Genomic DNA, 19,261 nt, shown 5'->3' with positions numbered 1-19,261 from the left:
TGATATTCACACAGTGACTGTGCCTGTGATATCAGCGCTGTATTTCTGATAGCCACAGAGTCTGTCCCTGTGATATCAGCGCTGTATTTCTGATATTCACACAACTGTCCCCGTGATGCTAGCTGTGTATTTCTGATATTCACACAGTGACTGTCCCTGTGATATCAGCGCAGTATTTCTCATATTCACACAGAGTCTGTCCCTGTGATATCAGCGCTGTATTTCTGATATTCACACAGTGACTGTCCCTGTGATATCAGTGCTGTATTTCTGATATTCACACAGTGACTGTCCCTGTGATATCAGCGCTGTATTTCTGATATTCACACAGTGACTGTCCCTGTGATATCAGCGCTGTATTTCTGATATTCACAGTGTCTGTCCCTGTGGTATTTAGTTAGTGCTGCTGTTAATCTCATATTTGTATTTCAATAAATTCCCCTAGATTCATTTTGCCATCTCAATGAATTTTATCCGCAGCTCAGTATTGTGCTGGTGTTCTTTTTTTTTAAGAAATATGGTTTCTGTGTGACAGTGGATGATAGGGGTGCATTGGATGTAATTGGGGGCCATCTATGTTGTATTCGGCCTTACAGTTCTGCCCCTGCAGTCAATCAGTTTTTGTTGCTCTGCCTGTGATCTATGCATCTCACTTTTCTTGACTCCCTTCTTTATGAACATCCGATCTCTGTCGGAGTTGACTAAAAGCAATAATTCAGACTGCTCCGTTTTCGAGGGGCATACAATTCTGGACCTTGTGTGTGAGAGAGAAATTCTAACCTGGACACGAACGTGGACGTTCAACCTCATCCCTAATATTTCAATCAAATGTTTGTGCTGTGTTTCTGAGTATGTGAGGGGAAAATGCTCAACCCTGTCCAAACGGGGCGGGGGGTTCTTTTCTGACCGACCAACATCTTTTTCTGTGATATGCAATTCCTGGCGCCAAGGAGGTTTGTTTGTGTCTCCAAGTGTGAAAATATAACTCAGCTCGGTCTAGAGAGGTAGGTGTGCCTCTGTGTTCCGGTAGTTAACGCCCACAAAAGAGGAAATACCCAGCCATCAGTGCTTCATGCTATCAGCTCCCTTCCTGTATCGACTCAAGGGGAAGGAATTGTGAGAGTCCACGGGGATATTGTGCACATCTACCCCTGATGACCGTGTAGTGGGAGGATCGAGACTGAAGGTGCAACCACAGAGATGGCCCTCAGCAAACCCGTCTTCAGCCTGATGGAGGATCTGACCTGCTCCATCTGCCTGTCCCTGTTTGTGGAGCCGGTGCGGCTGGGCTGCGAGCACAATTTCTGCAAGTCCTGCATCCAGCGGTGCTGGGGGAAGCAGCGCAAAGCGGTGTCCTGCCCGGAGTGTCGCGCTGTTTGCCCCGGCAGAGGCTACACCAGCAACAGGGTGTTGGCCAATCTCTGTGAGAAAGCCCGGCAGCTGGAGCTGAACCCGGGTCTGCAGCAGGAAGGGGGTTCCCGCTGTCTGGAGCACGATGAGAAGCTGAAGCTGTTCTGTCAGGACGACCAGGCTCTGATCTGTGTCATTTGTCGAGATTCACCTGCACACTCAGGCCACAGCTTCCTGCCTGTCGCTGATGCAGTGAGAAAGTACAAGGTAAGAGGGCCTTTGTTGTTGTTGTTGTTGTTGTTGCAAATATATGCGTTAGTTATAACTTCTGTATGAGTACATTGCAAAACAGGAAGCATTTCAAAATATATGGCGTTCCTCATTTGAACCTTTGCACTGCCAGATACCTCCACCCCAATGTAAACAATATAATTGTTATAATGGGATTGAGTCAAAATACAATACAAACAATACAACTGTTCTCTGAATGTCTCAAGGAACTGCAGTATTTACATTCCCAAACTCTAACTTAGACCCTCAGTATATCAGTATATAATGTGGCGGTGCTGGTGCTGTATTGGGGTGGACAAAGTTTTTTTAAAAATCACACAACACCAGGTTATAGTCATAGAGATGTACAACACAGAAACAGACCCTTCGGCCCAACTCATTCATGCTGATCAGATATCCGAACATAAACTCATCCCATTTGCCAGCATTTGGCCCATATCTCTCTCGACTCTTCCTATACATATACCCATCCAGGTGCCTTTTAAATGTTGTCATTGTACCAGCCTCCACCACTTCCTCTGGCAGCTCATTCTATACATGCACTCACCCTAAACCTATGCCCTCTAGTTCTGGATTCCCCCACCCCAGGGAAAGGACTTTGTCTATTTACTCTATCCATGTCACTCATGATTTTATAAACATCTATAAAGTTTAAACCCCTCAGCATCTGATACTTCAGAAAAAAAAAGCCCCACACTATTCTGCTGCTCCATGTAGCTCAAATCCTCCAACCCAGGGAACATCTTTGTTAATCTTTCCTGAACCCTTTCAAGTTTCACAACATCCTTCTGACAGGTGGAGACCAGAACTGGAGGATTGGGAGCTACAGGGAGAGGCTGAATAGGCTAGGGCAATTTTCCCTGGAGCATCAAAAGCTGCGGGGTGACCTTATAAAGGTTTATAAAATGATGATGGGCATGGATAGGATAAATAGACAAAGTCCTTTCCCTGGAGTAGGGGAGTCCCAGAACTAGATGGCATAGGTTTAGGGTAAGAGGGGAAATATGTAAAAGGGACCGAAGGGGCATTATTTACACGCAGAGGGTGACGCATGTATGGAATGAGCAGCCAGAGGAAATGGTGGAGGCTGGTACAATTACAGTTTGGAGGGATATGGGCCAAGTGCTAGCAAAAGGAGCTGGGTTAGTTCAGGATATCTGGTTGGCATGGACGAGATAGATCGAAGGGTCTGTTTTCATGCTGTACGTCTCTATGACTATAACCTGGAGTTGTGTGATTTTTAACTTTGTCCACCCCAGTCCAACACTAGCACCTCCACATCATTGATATACCAAGGGTCTAAGTTAGAGTTTAGGAATGTAAATACTGCAGTTTCTTGAGATATTTAGTGAACAGTTATATTGTTTGTATTGTATTTTCACTGCAAGGTGCCTCAATCCCAGTATAACAATTATATTGTTTACATTGGGATTGGTGAATAAACCTGTTAGACCATGCAACACCAGGTTATAGTCCATCAACCTTACCTAGTGGATTTTCCCCTCTGCACCTTGGCAGCAGCTGCTCCAAGTTTAAGTGTGTCACTCAGCACATAGCCCTGGACTTTGGAATGTGCCAGTCTGCAACACTCAGTCGAGGTCAATCCCTTCCTATGCAAGACTAACAAATTTCAGGCAAACCAAAGAGTTAACGGTCCTCCAGGCACAGATGATGTTTGTCTCCATGTTCAAGGAACAGAGCACAGGATTGAACACATGCTGTATTCAATGTCCAATGTCCTCTACAACCACAACATGACCTCTTTACTCCTATACTCAATACACTGACCAATACAGTGTTCATCTGAGGATCACTGTGTTTCTGTTCAAAGTTAGCTTGAGTTTTTGTCAAGGTGCAGATTGCTGGCTCCAGGATTATACTATTTAGTTGTGTTGGAGTCAGTTTCATTACAATGGGGCACTGCTTGATGACAACAACGGTGAAGCATGATTCTCTCATTAGAGAGCACTGACCTCATTAGAGAGGTTTACCCTGAAGGTTATCATGCCTCAGGCAGGGGGTGAGGTTGAGAAGGCTCGATCTTCAAGGTGACCTCAACCAATACAAGAATTAAACCCATGTTATTGGTGTCACTCTGATTGGCGAACCAGCTGACCAACCAACTGAGCTAAATATTCATCAATAAGCATAGAGAACAACTTTATTACCAAAACGTTAACTCTGATTTCTCTCCACAGATGCTGCCAGACCTGCTGAGCTTTTCCAGCAGTTCCTGTTTTCGTTTCTGATATACAGCATCAGCAGTTCTTTCAGTTTTTATTTTATTACAATATTACCTCATTTATGTGAAATAAATATATAGTATCATTCTAATTGCTATTAGGGGTGGCACGGTGACTCAGTGGTTAGCACTACTGCCTCACAATTCCGGCCTCAGGCAATGCTCTATGTGGGGTTTGCACATTCTCCCCATGTCTGTGTGGATTTACCCCGGGTGCTCTGGTTTTCTCCCACAGTCCAAAGATGTGCAGGTTAAGTGAATTGGCCACGCTAAATTGCCCATAGTGTCCCAGGATGTGCAGGTTAGGTGGATTGGCCATGGGAAAGGCAGGATTACACGGACTATAACACCAGGGTATAGTCCAACAGGTTTATTTGGAAACACTAGCTTTCGGAGTGCCGCTCCTTCATCAGGTGGTTATGGAGAACATAATTGTAAGATACAGAAAATAGAGCAAAAGTTTTCAGTGTAATGTAACTGAAATTATGCACAGACGCTCACACAATCCCACCCCAGACACACACACACACACACACACACACACACACACACAGACTCCTACAGACACACACACACTCTCACACTAACACATGCACCCTCTCACCACAGACTTAACCCCTTTATACTCACACACCCATATACACTCTCTCTCACAGACACTCACAACCCCCCCCCCCACACACACACACACACAGATACACTGACACACACACACACACACACACACACACACACACACACACACACACACACACACAAACTCACATGCACAGATACACATATACGTTTGTGGGGTGAATTTGTACTTGCAGAGTTACATTGTACATTGCCCAAAAACTGCATGAATCCATGTAAGATTCTGTTAATTCATTTTTAGATTAGAATCAGTCTAAACATTATGGCACAGACAACAGCGCACAGAGGTGCTAATACCCAATACATTATTTGGGCTGACACCAATTGTTAAAGTTAACCTGAGAATGTAACTTTTTTTTAAAAAAAGTTTTGTGATTTACGTATGAAAGAAGTGAAACTATCATGGTCATTCTAACAAATGAGAGACTTAAACAATTAGGGTATCTTCAATGTATAATTTCAGTTGCATCACACTGTAAACTTTTGCTACAAATTCTGTGTCTTACAATTGTGTCCTCCACAACCATCTGGTGAAGGAACGATGCTCCGAAAGCTAGTGTGCTTCCAATTAAACCTGTTGGACTATAACCTGGTGTTGTGTGATTTTTAACTTTGTATATCCCAGTCCAAATCATTACAAGGATAAGGTAGACGTCTGGGTGGGATGCTCTTCAGAGGGCTAGTGTGGACTCAGTGGGCTGAATGGCCTGCTTCCACCCTGTAGGGATCTAAGATAATTGTAATAATGACAATAGAGACTCCTGTTGCAATTTTTACATTGCGCAACTATTTGTGAATTAGTTTCATTATATTCTTTATCTTTAAATAATGTAACAGTATCAGTTTAGTTATAACCCATGCAGTATTCCGCGGAAACACTCAGCCTTTGGCCTCAGGAACAACAAGAGGTCTGTCAGTGGATCGTCCTCTCCCTTTTACAGACATCTGTTTGATTTTTAAAAAAAGACGTCTCCTGAAAGCTTGTGAAGTTTACCCCCCACAGCTGTTCCTCAAAACATTGAGAGAAACTCTGAGCACAAACCACTTGAATCAACTGGAAAAGTACTCCGTTAATTTACCAGCTTGACTGCTTTTGATGCATGCTGGGAAACCGGGTTCGATGTCTTAGTGGGACAACACAATCTGTACACCACAAAGGGTGTCGGGTCTCTGGCCAAACAAACAACAGATGCAAACTCAGCCTCATGTAAAAAGCATAGGTTTTAAAGTAATAACTTCTATTAAGATATAGTTTTGACCGGGTTCAGAACATAAGAACTAGTTGGAGGAGTAGGCAATTCAGCTTCTCGAACCTGCTCTACTCTTTAATGCAATTGTGGCTGATCTCATCTCGTTTTCAACTCCATTTTGCCCTATAACATAGAACATTCCACACACAACAGGCCCTTCAGTTCACTGTGTCTGAGCTGACTACGAATCCCATCTACCTGCATGTGGTCTGTACCCCTCTATTCTTTGCCTGTTCACATGTCTCTTTAAATGCCTGTTAAATGTTGCTATTTTATCTGCTTCTCCCACCTTCCCTGCCAGTGCATTCCAGGCACCAGTACCCTCTGAGTTTAAAAAAAACTAGCACCGCACATTTCCTTGAAAGATCCCCCATGTCTCCCCTAGTATTTGACACTTCCATCCTGGGAAAGAGACACCGACTATGGGCAGCACGGTGGCACAGTGGTTAGCACTGCTGCCTCACAGCGCCAGAGACCCAGGTTCAATTCCCGCCTCAGGCGACTGTCTGTGTGGAGTTTGCACATTCTCCCCGTGTCTGCATGGGTTTCCTTCGGGTGCTCCGGTTTCCTCCCACAGTCCAAAGATGTGCAGGTTAGGTGAGTTGGCCATGCTAAAATTGTCCGTAGTGTTAGGTGAAGGGGTAAATGTAGGGGAATGGGTCTGGGTGGGTTACTCTTTGGAGGGTCGGTCTGGACTTGCTGGGCCGAAGGGCCTGTTTCCACACTGAAAGTAATCGAATGTATCCATCCTATCCGTGCCTCTCATAACCTTGTGTAGGTCTATGACCCCTCAGCCTCTCATACTCAAGTGAAAATCATCCAAATTTGTCCAGCCACTCCTTATAGCTAATAAGCACCAATTCAGACAACGTCCAGCTCTGAAGAGTCATCTAGACTCAATGTTAGATTGCTCTGTCTCTATGGATGCTGTCTAACCCGCTTTGATGTCCAGCATTTATTTTTGTTTTCGGTACAGGTTCCAGCATCTGCAGTAATTTGCTCCAACATCCTGGTCAACCTCTTCTGCACCCACTCCATATCCTTCCTACAGTGTGGCGAGTAGAACTGCGCCCAGTGTTCCAAATGTGGCCTCACCTTAGACATCTGCAACATGACTCACCAACTTTCCTTTTGCTATGCTCCGATCAATGAAGGCAAGCATGCCACCTTCCTTCTTTATCACCTTATCCACTTGTGTGGACACTTTCAGGGAGCTATGAACTTGGACACCAAGATACCTCTGCATATCAACGCTTCTAAGGCTGCAGCCATTTACTATATACGTTCTTCCTGCGTTTGACCTCCCAAAAAGTATTACCTCACACCTGTCTCGATAAAACTCCATTCGCAGTTTCCTGCTCAATTTCCCAGCTGATCTATGTCCTGCTACGTCCTTTGATATCCTTCTTCACCATTCATAACTCCACCAACTTTGTGTTGTCTGCAAACTTACTACACAATCCACTATATTTTCATCGAAGTCACTTAACTATATATTTCAAATAACAGAGGCCCTAGCACTGACCCTTGAGGTCACGGACCTCCTGTCAGAACACCCTTCATGACTACCCTCTGCCTTTAGTAGCCAAGCTAATTTTGCTTACAAATTGCCAACTCACCATGCATTTCATGCGATTTGATTTTCTGGACCAGCCTATCATAAAAGATTTTGTCGAATGCTTCAGTTACATTTCAATTAATTATTGATTAAAAATCTATCTATCTCCTCCTTACATTTATTCAATGTCCCGGCACCCACTGCGCCCTGGAAATGAGATTGGATTGGACTGGTTGGACCGAAGGGTGTGTTCCCATGCTGTATGACTCTGTGCAAATATGTCCAACTTCCTACGAATGCAAAAATATACATGAATATGTATTAAAAAAAACTATACAGCATATCAGACATTTAATCTATATATGTATGTGAGAAGTAAAGCCAGTATTTATTTAGGGATTGTCTGGAGATTTGTTCACAGCTGAAAAGCATCAATTTCCACAGTACTTCCTGATAGTTTGCTTTTGTTTACTGTAGCAATTGCATGTATTTTTTTTCCCATAGAATCCCTACAGTGTGGAAACAGGCCCTTCGGCCCAACAAGTCCACACTGCCCCTCCAAGAGTAACCCACCCCGATCCATTCCCCTACCCTATTATACTCTATTTGCCCCTGACAAATGCACCTAATGTACCCAACCTGCCCATCCCTGAACACTGCGGGCAATTTAGCACGGCCAATTCACCTAACCTGCACATCTTTGGATTGTGGGAGGAAACTGAGGAAACCCATGCAGACACAGGGAGAATGTGCAAACTCCACACAGACTGAGGCTGGATTCACATGCAGGTCCCTGGCGCTGTGGGGAGTAGTTGTTAAGCACTGAGCCACTCTGCCTCCCATTTGTTTGCTCCACTTTTTATTTGGAGATAGCATGTTAGAATCTTTTTCAAACTGTTTGCAGTTTGGTCGAAGTGAAATACTGCGAATGCTGGATGTCTGAAATATGAACTGAAAGTGCTGGAGAAACGCAGCAGGTCTGGTAGCAGACGTTGTAAAGATGAGTCAGGGGACTCTGTTTATGTTTCCAGCAACAGCCTGTTTTTAATCTGTATTTGCAATGCTGACACTGGTGGCGGCATGGTGGCACAGTGGTTAGCACTGCTGCCTCACAGCGCCACAGACCTGGGTTCAATTCCTGCCTCAGGCGACTGACTGTGTGGAGTTTACACATTCTCCCCGTGTCTGCGTGGGCTTCCTCCGGGTGCTCCGGTTTCCTCCCTCAGTCCAAAGATGTGCAGGTCAGGTGAATTGGCCATGCTAAATTGTCCATAGTGGTAGGTAAGGGGTATGGGTGGGTTACTCTTCGGCGGGTCGGTGTGGACTTGTTGGGCCGAAGGGCCTGTTTCCACACTGTAAAGTAATCTAATCTAACCTAATCTAAAACCATGTAGATAATTTGATGCACCACTTAAACAGAAGATCTCTGGTTAATGCCTGAACTCTTGTCCTCATAGTTTGTGATCTAACAACACACGTCACAATCAAATCTGATTCTACTTTTAGGATCAGTTGAAAGCATCTTTAGATTCCATGGAGAATGAAAAGGAAAGTAAAAGTGAATTAAAGCGACAACTGCAGAGAGAGATTTCCGAACTGCATGTGAGTATGACTTCAGTTTCCCTTATAATCCCATGATACTTTCCCTACCTGCTGTTCAAATGATCTCCGTCACTGTTGTAGCAACTCACTGGAACCCTGGAGAAGGACATCTCTGCACAGTTTTTCAAAATCCATCAATATCTCAAAGACAAAGAGAAATATTTAATCGAAGAGCTGAGGCAAAAGAAGGAGGAAGATCTGCGACCAATGGAGAAGAACCTGAAAAGAATCGAAGAGGAGCTAACTTCGCTTGAGGAAGGGATATCGAACCTTTGTGTAGACATCAAGCAGCAAGACAATATCTCTTTTCTCAAGGTGATCATTTTATATTAAAAAGACCCTAAGCTGCTGGTGTAATTGCAAACAGAAATTCATGAGATGGTCTGAAATTGGTGAACTCAGTGTTGAGTCCAGAGAGCTGAATCGAAAGATGAAGTGCTGCTTCTCAAGCTAGCGTTGAGCTCCATTACAGCACTGTAGCAGGACCTAGTTCAGAAACATTAGTGTCACAACAAGTTGGAGAATAAGTGTTTGGAAGCTCAGGGTCACACGTGTTGTTTGAGTGGGGGTGTTCTGCAAAGCCATTACCCTGTGAGTGTTTGGTCTCCCACAGTACAACATCCTGAAACGCAAATAATGTGTATGAGTGTAAAATAGGAACAAAGCAATCACTGTTTCACTTGAGGGGAGTGTTTGAATCATTGGTTGGTGCAAAGGGAGGATGCGAAAGCTAAGTGTTGCATCTCCTGCATTTGCAAGGAAAATGGTGTTTGGGATGAAAGCAGTTATTGGTGACGACTGAGGAGTGGACCAGGGTGTCCTAGAGGGAAAAGTCTCTTTGGAGCACTGAAAGGGGGAGGGCAGGGGAAGGTGTGATTAGTGGGGGCACTATGCTGGAGAGTGGCAGGAAAGTCAGAGAATGACAATTTAATATGCGGGCTGGTGAGGTGGAGGGTGATGAGGAGGGAAAGTTTATCATGGTGCTAGATGGGAGAGAAAAGGCGGAGTGTGGAGAGACACACAATGGATCAGCCATTATGGAGAGTCCCATCATCCACCATGGTGAAGAATGAGGGGCTAACCTCGATTGAGGAAAACAGCAAGACTTGGTCGTAGCACAATGGCTCAGTGGTTAGCACTGCAGCCTCACAGCACCAGGGACCAGGGTTCGATTCCAGCTTCAGGCGACTGTCTGTCTGTCTGTGTGGAGCTTGCACATTCCCCCGGTGTCTGCATGGATTTTCCTCCGAGTACTCCAGTTTCTTCTCACAATCCAAAGATGTGCGGGTTCGGTGGATTGATCATGCTAAATTGCCCATAGTGTCCAGGGGTGTGTAGATTATTCATGGCAAATGCAGGTTTACAGGGATGGGGGGGAAGTGGGCCTGGGTGGGATGTCCTTCAGAAGGTCGGTGTAGGTTTGAAGGGCCGAATGGCCAGTTTCCATACGATAGGGATTCTATGATTCCATCTGTTCAGAAGCAAAATTCCTAAAGATTGCACTGTCAGGACAGAAGTCACAGACTTGGGAGAAACTTGGAAGCAGGGTGTGACAACATGCTGCAGATATAACTGAGGGAGTTGATGGGCTTATAATGAAGCAGCTTATCCTCAGAAATGGGGACTGCATAGTTCAGGAAGGGTCAGAGATGGACTCAGATGAGGGTGAAACAAGGCTGGAAATTGACAAGGAATGTTTTGGAGCGAGTTGTAAAAGGCTCTGATCGAGTCTGGAATGAGTGAGGGAGGGAAATTTAGGGCTTGAAGGATCCACGTCCAACATATCTCACAAAAGTTCAGCCTTTGCCAGGCAGGCACCCATAACAATACCTTCCACTGCAGTGGGAGTGAGTGGAGTTGAAGGTGAGGTAGTTCAGAGTGGGAACAAGCTCAGACAGGAGGAGGAGGGTGGTGCTGGATTTGGTCTGGTCTAACCTCTGTTAGAGGCACAGAGAGGCTTCACTTAACATATCCTTTTGGATATGTTAAGGAGGTTGTTAAGGAGGCATTTGGTGGGTTGGTGTTTATTAGTAAGGGAATTGAGTTTCAGAACCATGAGGTCATGCTTCAGCTGTACGAGACACTGGTAAGGCCACACCTGGAGTATTGCATACAGTTCTGGTCATTGCATGAAAGGAAGGATGTGGAAGCTTTGAAAGGGGTTCAGAGGAGATCCATGAGGATGTGGCCTGGTATGGAGGGAAGGTCTTACGAGGAAAGGCTGAGGGATGTGAGTCTGTTTTCATTGCAGAGAAGAAGGTCGAGAGGCGACTAGACAGTATATTCCTGTCAGGGTGAAAGGAAAGGCTGGTAGATACAGGGAATGCTGGCTGACTAAAGAAATTGAGGGTTTGGTTAAGAAAAAGAAGGAAGTATATGTCAGGTATAGACAGGATAGATCGAGTGAGTCCTGAGAATAATATGAAGGCAGTAGGAGTATACTGAAGAGGGAAATCAGGAGGGCAAAAAGGGGACATGAGATAGCTTTTCCAAATAGAGTTAAGGAGAATCCAAAGGGCTTTTACAAATACATTAAGGACAAAAGGGTAACTAGGGAGTGAATAGGGCCCACCAAAGATCAGCAAGGTGGCCTTTGTTTGGAGCCGCAGGAGATGGGAGAGATATTAAACGAGTATTTTGCATCAGTACTTACTGTGGAAAAGGAAATGGAAGATATAGACTGTAGGGAAATAGATGGTGACATCTTGCAAAATGTCCATATTACAGAGGAGGAAGTGCTGGATGTCTTGAAACGCATAAAAGTGGATAAATCCCCAGGACCTGATCAGGTGTACCCTAGAACTTTGTGGGAAGCTAGAGAAATTATTGCTGGGCCCCATACTGAGATATTTGTATCATCAATAGTCACAGGTGAGGTGCCGGAAGACTGGAGGTTGGCAAACGTGGTGCCACTGTTTAAGAAGGGTGGTAAGGACTAGCCAGGGAACTATAGACCGGTGAGCCTGACCTTGGTGGTGGGCAAGTTGTTGGAGGGAATCCTGAGGGACAGGATGTGCATGTATTTGGAAAGGCAAGGGCTGATTCGGGATAGTCAACATGGCTTTATGCATGGGAAATCATGTCTCGCAAACTTGATTGAGTTTTTTGAAGAAGTAACAAAGAGCATTGATGAGGGCAGAGCGGTAGATGTGATCTAAATGGACTTCAGTAAGGCGTTCGACAAGGTTCCAAGGTTAGCAAGGTTAGATCTCATGGAATAGAGGGAGAAGTAGCCATTTAGATACAGAACTGGCTCAAAAGTAGAAGACAGAGGGTGGTGGTGGAGGGTTGTTTTTCAGAGTGGAGGCCTGTGACCAGTGGAGTGTTACAAGAATCAGTGCTGGCTCTACTACCTTACATCATTTATATAAATGATTTGGATGCGAGCATAAGAGGTACAGTTAGTAAGTTTGCAGGTGACACCAAAATTGGAGGTGTAGTGGACAGCGAAGAAGGTTACCTCAGATTACAACAGGATCTTGATCAGATGGGCCAGTGGGCTGAGAAGTGGCAGATGGAGTTTAATTCAGATAAATGCGAGGTGCTGCATTTTGGGAAAGCAAATCTTAGCAGGACTTATACACTTAATGGTAAGGTCCTAGGGAGTGTTGCTGAACAAAGAGACCTTGGAGTGCAGGTTCATAGCTCCTTGAAAGTTGCAGGTAAATAGGATAGTGAAGAAGGCGTTTGGTATGCTTTCCTTTATTGGTCAGAGTATTGAGTACAGGAGTTGGGAGGTCATGTTGCGGCTGTACAGGACGTTAGTAAGGCCACTTTTGGAATGTTGCTTGCAATACTGGGCTCCTTCCTATTGGAACGATGTTGTGAAACTTAAAAGAGTTCAGCAAAGATTTACAAGGATGGGACATCTGGTCGGCATGAACAAGTTGGACCGAAGGGTCTGTTTCCGTGCTGTACATAGCTTTTAAATTGAGGGGTGATAGATTTAGGACAGATATCAGGAGTAGTTTCTTCATTCGGAGTTGTGGAATGGCCTGCCTGCAACAGTAGTAGACTCGCTGACGTTAAGGGCAATTTAAATGACATATAAGGGTAGATAGGGATAATAATGGTTAGATGGGCATCAGGTTAGTTTCACAGGTCGGCGCACCGTCGAGGGCCGAAGGGCCTGTACTGCTGTAATGTTCATTGTTCTGTGAAAACAAAAAATGCTGGCAATCACAGCAGGTCAGGCAGCATCCGTGGACAGTCAGAAAGGTAACGTTTCGAGTCTCAAAATGACACTTCCCCCATTCAGGGATGAACCATTATCTAGACTCGAGACATTAACTTTCTGTCTGTCCATGGATGCTGCCTGACCCGCTGTGATTTCCAGCATCTGCAGTAATTTTCTCCTGAGGAGACTATCAAGATGGACAATGAATTGTAAAGGGGTTCGACGACCATGGTGAAGATGAACTGGTTGCTGGAATCCTTCATTTAAGCTAAAAGATTGTCTTGCTTTAGTTTTTTTTTATTCCCCGCTCCCCGAATTTCCTGAAGTGAATGGTATGTTGGGGGTTCAGTCTGATGGTGACCAACCATGAGTATCGATCTTTCAAACTTTAAAGTCTTAAACAGCAGAGCAAATCCTATCAGATGTGTTGAGGGCAGGGGTAACTGAAGTGGTATCACTGTAGTGTGTCAGTGAAAGCTCTATCAGTTCCATTTGTTTTTTTACTAAAATCACTGCTTATTTATTTTTATAAGGTACAACCTAAACAGCACCATGTATCTATTAACGTGATTCTGATTCTTTATCCTGCAGGAAGCAAAGAGATTGGGAGAAAGGTGAGTATCTAATCTCAGTGTGCATCTGGGTTTTGTTGCCTGCATCCAGCAATGAGTGATTAATTCAATCCCATTGTAACAGATATCTGTCCAACAAGGAGGACAGAGAAGATGCAGAGAGCAGTGAAGCTGAAGAAGATAGCATTAAAAGCCGGGATTCTGAGGACGATGAAGGAGAAGGAAGTGAATGCTCAGCAGAAGAAGAAAAAGAGACGCCTCTATATTCAAGAAGGAAATACACAGGATTCCGAGGCCCGTTGCTCTACACCGTGTGGAAGCAAATGAAACAGATCATCTCTCCGGGTAAGAAGTCCCACAGCTTTGTGTCCACTCTCTGGAAAGTTTCTGTTCTGTTATTGAGTGGAGGAGGTCAATGTTGGCAGTATCCCCTGGGATCTCTCACTCAAGGGCCATACTTTGGGTGGGACCTGAGGGGAAGTGATACAACAATGTTCGGGATCAGGACAGCGTTTGTTATGGTATTCACACCCAGACGTTGAACAGAATTGGAAGTGGTCAGAAATCACGAGTCCTTTCCTAGGACACGGCACCTCCCACGTTGGCAGGGGGCAGAAATGGATTCGATTCCAGATCCACAAATGTGTTTACAGTGACCGCTCGACATTTAAATTCTCCACAGTGTCACTTTTCAGACCAGGTAAGGGCGAGTGTACACCTTACATTGGGATAACAGGGGTGTGCTTTTGGAGAAGTAAGGTGTCATGTTGGACTCCTGGGGCACTTTTCGAAGGAGTAAAAACTGCTGAGATTGAGGTTGAGTAGCCATCCTTTGTGAGAAGTGAGCTACGACGTTGGGAGAGATCAGGGGCCATCTTGAGCTGTTAACTCTAGACAAGCTTGTCACAAAATAGTGCATTGAGAATTCCTACCTGTCAAAGGACTGTCATCGTTGTCAAAAACTGTCATGGCATCAAAGGGACAGGTCACAGCATTTAAAGCTCCCGATATATAAATTAGTGAAAACAAATCTGGAAAGTTTCTATCTCACTCTGTTGACATAAGCCTGACAATTTCCTCTATTGTCGAAGAGTGTACTGCTGGAAAACTACAACCGGCCAGGCAGCATCTAGTGAGCAGGAGAGTTGATATTTCGAGCATTAGCTCTTCAACAGGAGCGTTGGAAACATAGACTCTCCTGCACCTTAGATGCTACCTGACAGGCTGTGCTTTTCCAGCACCACACTCTTCGACTCTGATCTCCAGCATCTGCAGTCCTCACAATCTCCTAATTTCCTGTCTTGGGTGAGTGCTGGAAAACTATGCGAATTCAGGTTATTACAGTAGGGTTCACTTGAGGTAGACAGCGACAATTGCTTTTGGATTTTGTTTTGATGTGGGACTGTGAATTCCAACACTTGATACACTTGAATGCAACATTTCCTGTCAGAAGACTGTATCTTGCTGTTGAAATGTGCAGAAAATGATTGCGTTTTTATGACTGAGTATTTTTCTTAGTATATGAAGTCCGTAAAACATTTACATTAGAACAATAGAACTTTAACTTTCATTATCTATGCTTGGGTCTGGAGGTAAGCCATGGTTGATGCTCAGTGCATTGGCATGGGAGGTCAAAGAGCATAGGGTAGTAACTGGGTGAATGGGTTGGCATGTAATGGCATTATGTTGGCATAGGTGCCACCCAGCATCCAGTCTGTCTGATCTAGAAGGTGACCACAAGTAGGCCATCACTAACAGAGGAAATGTTGGTGAACTACTGCAGGTATGGCTACATCTGAAAAAAATCATATTGGACCTGAAGCATTCACTCTGTTTATCTCTTCACAGATGAGTTTCATCCAGTATTCTGTGAGTCTATTACAGCCTTACCAGTGGTCACCTTGTTGATCAGACAGACTGAATGCTGAGTGAAAAACTGCAGATCAAGGAGAACTGTCACCCCTCCCTCCCCTCGCAGGCTGTTCAGGGGAAGTGGTGTTTCACATGGAACACTGTCATTCATTTATTGACATCCATATGTATTCCAGACAGTTGCTGTCCTGTCACCTTACAGTGATGCACCACTGAAAGCCAGTGTTTCTGCACATGCACAGTCCCTGCACCATTAATGGTCAAGTTTGGACAATAAACACTGCCATCCACCCAGTCTGTAATCCATCTGTACATATTGGAGAGCAGCAATGTGTTTAACTATACTCTGGGCCTAGTCTGTAATACATCTGTCCGCTGTACACAGAGTCATACGGTATGGAAACAGACTCCTCAGTCCAACCAATCCATGCCGACAATAATCCCAAACTAGACTAGTCCCACTTACCCACTCCTGCCCCATATCCCTTCAAACCTTTCCTATTCATGTACTTATCCAAAAGTCTTTTAAATGTTGTAACTGTAGCCACATCCACCACTTTAGGAAGTTCATTCCACCCATGAAACACCTTCTGTGTAAAACAATTGTCCCTCATGTCTTTTTTTTAAACCTCTTTCCTCTCCCCTTAAAAATGTACCCCCTATCGAGGGAAAAGACAACTACCATTAACTCTGTCTGTACCCTGTATTATTTTATAAACATCTACATGGTCACCTCTCAACTTCCTACACTCCAGAGAAAAATGTCCCTTTTATCCAGCCTTTCTTTATAACTCAAACCTTCATATTGGAGTGTGGTAATCTATCTAACTATGCACTGTACCCAGTCTGTAATACATCTGACCACTGTACATATCAGAGAGTGTCAATATATCTAACAATGCACTGCACCGCACCCAGTCTGTAATATAGCTGTCCACAGTACATATTGAAGTGTATGATATATCTAACTACAAATTGTAACTAGTCTGTTATACATCTGACCACTGTACAGATTGGAGTGTGGTCACACATTAAGCTATATTTTCCTAACCATTTTGTTGTAGATTACTTAACGTGATGTATTTACTGTTTTTGCAGCCCCAGCCTCACTGACCCTGGACCCAAACACAGCGCACCGTAATCTCATCCTGTCTGAGGACCTGACCAGTGTGAGACACAGTGACCGGGAATTACAGCTTCCTGACAACTCGGAGAGATTTGACAGGGCTCCATGTGTTCTGGGGTCACAGGGATTCACATCAGGGGAACACTACTGGGAAGTGGAGGTGGGGGAGAAGTCTGAGTGGGACGTGGGTGTGACTAAAGAGTCTGCAAATAGGAAGGGAAAGATAACACTGGGACCTAGGAGTGGGTACTGGGCAGTGTGGCTAATAAATGGGGATGAATATGAAGCCACTGAAAGCTCACTAGTTACCCTGACTCCAAGTGTGAAACCCAGGAGCATTGGAGTTTACCTGGACTATGAGGGCGGACTCGTGACCTTTTACAACGCTGATGACATGTCCGTTCTCTACACCTTCACTGACACATTCACCGAGAAACTCTTCCCTTATTTCTGTCCTGGGTTCTTCGAAGAGGGTAAAAATGATGCTCCTCTTCAACTGTATCATTTCAAATAATAGAGTCCTAAACTGGTGGCTCTGAGTAATTCTCCCTCATTGCTCTCCCCACACACAGTGGGAGAGAAAGGATTGGCGGATGGAGGGGAGGACATAAAATGAAATGTGACCTCAGCCCTCAGTGTATGTCAGACATATGTCTGGTGGTGACTTATGGATTTATCTGTGTTTCTACCTTGCGATACCTTAAAAACCTGATTGAAACTCAGTGTAGTCTGTCAGGGTGTTAGGTGGGAAAACCAGGAGTCAGGTGGGAACAGTTGGATCAGGCGGGAAGTGTTTTGCCTGTTCTGCTTTTCCTGCCAGGAGGTTCAGGAATTTAACCCAAGGAATCGGCCTGCATCCTCAGAAAGGGGAATGATTTTGGAAATCCGAATCTTTCTTTTGTGGTGTTTGAACAATTGTAAGTCATGTGGGTGTTGTTCAGTTCTGATGTAATAGTTTCCTAATATACAATACATTTTTTTGACATATGTATGAAGACCCAGTTTGTTGGTGAAATTTATTTGCAAAAGGAATTTTCATGTTAAAACGTAAATGCTAAGTGGCTTTCCTATAGTTTTAGTCTTGGATCCCCGATCAATCAAATCACCCGTAATTATAAGAACAATTATCAAACAATGCGCACCAGAGGCAGTACAACAATAACAAAAGGGGAGGGAAGGAGGGAGGGAAATGAATTAAGAAAGGCTTGGAAGGGGAGCATTGCACTCCAACCCCTGCAGTGGCTCACCTCTGTCCAAATACCTTAAGGCTGCTGGGAGACACTGCCTTCTTCCTCTCTGCAGTGACCTGGGCATGAACATAGCCCCAGAAGAGGGGCAAGGCAGCTGGGCATCACTAGCTCCCCCCTCCCAGCCTGACATCTGGAACCATGGGGTGGCTATGTTCTTGGATTTTTAGTAATTGGATTGAAATCAGCAGAAACCCGTGAGTGAGCTCAGGCCACTTTTGCTGTGTCGAACCCCCATGCGGGCGGCACGGTGGCACAGTGGTTAGCACTGCTGCCTCACAGCGCCGGAGACCCGGGTTCAATTCCCGCCTCAGGCGACTGACTGTGTGGAGTTTGCACGTTCTCCCCGTGTCTGCGTGGGTTTCCTCCGGGTGCTCCGGTTTCCTCCCACAGTCCAAAGATGTGCAGGTCAGGTGAATTGGCCATACTAAATTGCCCGTAGTGTTCGGTAAGGGGTCGATGTAGATGTAGATGTAGGGGTATGGGTGGGTACGCTTCGGCGGGGCGGTGTGGACTTGTTGGGCCGAAGGGCCTGTTTCCACACTGTAAGTAATCTAATCTAATCTAAAAATCACTTTAAAAAGTTAGAGTGATGTGTAAGGATCATGCTTGGTTTGTGCCAAAACATTAACTTGCCTTACTCCTTCAGCGCCGGCTAACACGATGTGCTTTTGATATAGCAGGCGCTGTATTTGAAGGTAAATTAAGAATGGCAATAACCTATTTATGGTGTCTTCATTGTGGATGGTCTTTAACAACAACCTAATATTTCTAATCCTCCAACTCCAACCCCATTGCTCACTGCGGTGAAAGTGCTTGCATTTGGCACTTTTTATTGATAGCCAGACTAAGATTGGCAATCCATCATATAAAGTCGTAGAGTCATACAGATATACAGCACAGAATCAGACCCTTCGGTCCAATTTGTCCATGCCGACCAGATATCCCAACCCAATCTAGTCCCATTTGCCAGCACCTGGCCCACATCCCGAAAAGGGAAAGCTTCTATTCTGCCACGAAAAAAGAATAAAAATCACTTCACGCTGACTCTGCGCTCAGTGAGATGAACGTGGGAAGTCTCTGCCTCAGAAAGGAGGGTTTTCTAGTTAATCGCCTCTTGACGTCAGTCTGCATCTTTAACACATTTCTGAAGGATTGACTAAGAGACCCGATAGCTTGCTCTTCCATTATTTTTGAGATTTGTTCATTTAGTTCATCAAACGGGTGACTTGGTAGCGTTACAAAACCAAAGCAGCGCACAATATTGATTGGTCCCGTGTCGATGTTCAAATTATAATCGCCAGAACTTTAAAATTCAGTGGCTCACTCATGGCCCAG

At 44.8% G+C, this 19,261-nt stretch overlaps 1 protein-coding gene across 2 annotated transcripts; it reads left to right on the top strand.

The window, feature by feature from the left end:
* The first annotated feature begins 361 nt into the window (after positions 1-361).
* LOC140455449 (zinc-binding protein A33-like) lies at positions 362-17,673 on the top strand. Of its 2 annotated transcripts, XM_072550323.1 has the most exons (6): positions 569-1,617; positions 8,834-8,929; positions 9,011-9,244; positions 13,698-13,720; positions 13,803-14,023; positions 16,649-17,673. In XM_072550323.1, exons 1-6 carry the CDS (start codon positions 1,201-1,203, stop codon positions 17,188-17,190), a joined length of 1,533 nt encoding a protein of 510 aa, XP_072406424.1. In that variant the 5' UTR covers positions 569-1,200; the 3' UTR covers positions 17,191-17,673. The 2 variants fall into 2 exon arrangements, with proteins under 2 accessions (XP_072406425.1, XP_072406424.1); XM_072550324.1 differs by lacking the exon at positions 9,011-9,244 and having other exon boundaries at positions 362-1,617.
* The last annotated feature ends 1,588 nt before the right edge of the window (positions 17,674-19,261 follow it).

The sequence above is a fragment of the Chiloscyllium punctatum genome, chromosome 30 (assembly GCF_047496795.1).
Source record: "Chiloscyllium punctatum isolate Juve2018m chromosome 30, sChiPun1.3, whole genome shotgun sequence".
NCBI lineage: Eukaryota > Metazoa > Chordata > Chondrichthyes > Orectolobiformes > Hemiscylliidae > Chiloscyllium > Chiloscyllium punctatum.
Note: the sequence above shows the minus strand (reverse complement) of the source record. Positions and strands in the feature narration are given on the sequence as shown.

What these genes read in the sequence shown, in the direction of transcription:
- LOC140455449 (XM_072550323.1), top strand. Translation starts at nt 1,201, where the DNA reads ATGGCCCTCAGCAAACCCGTCTTCAGCCTGATGGAGGATCTGACCTGC. An exon ending in ATGCAGTGAGAAAGTACAAG is followed by an intron (nt 1,618 to 8,833) that starts GTAAGAGGGCCT and finishes TTCTACTTTTAG; the next exon opens with GATCAGTTGAAAGCATCTTT. An exon ending in GCAAAGAGATTGGGAGAAAG is followed by an intron (nt 13,721 to 13,802) that starts GTGAGTATCTAA and finishes CCATTGTAACAG; the next exon opens with ATATCTGTCCAACAAGGAGG.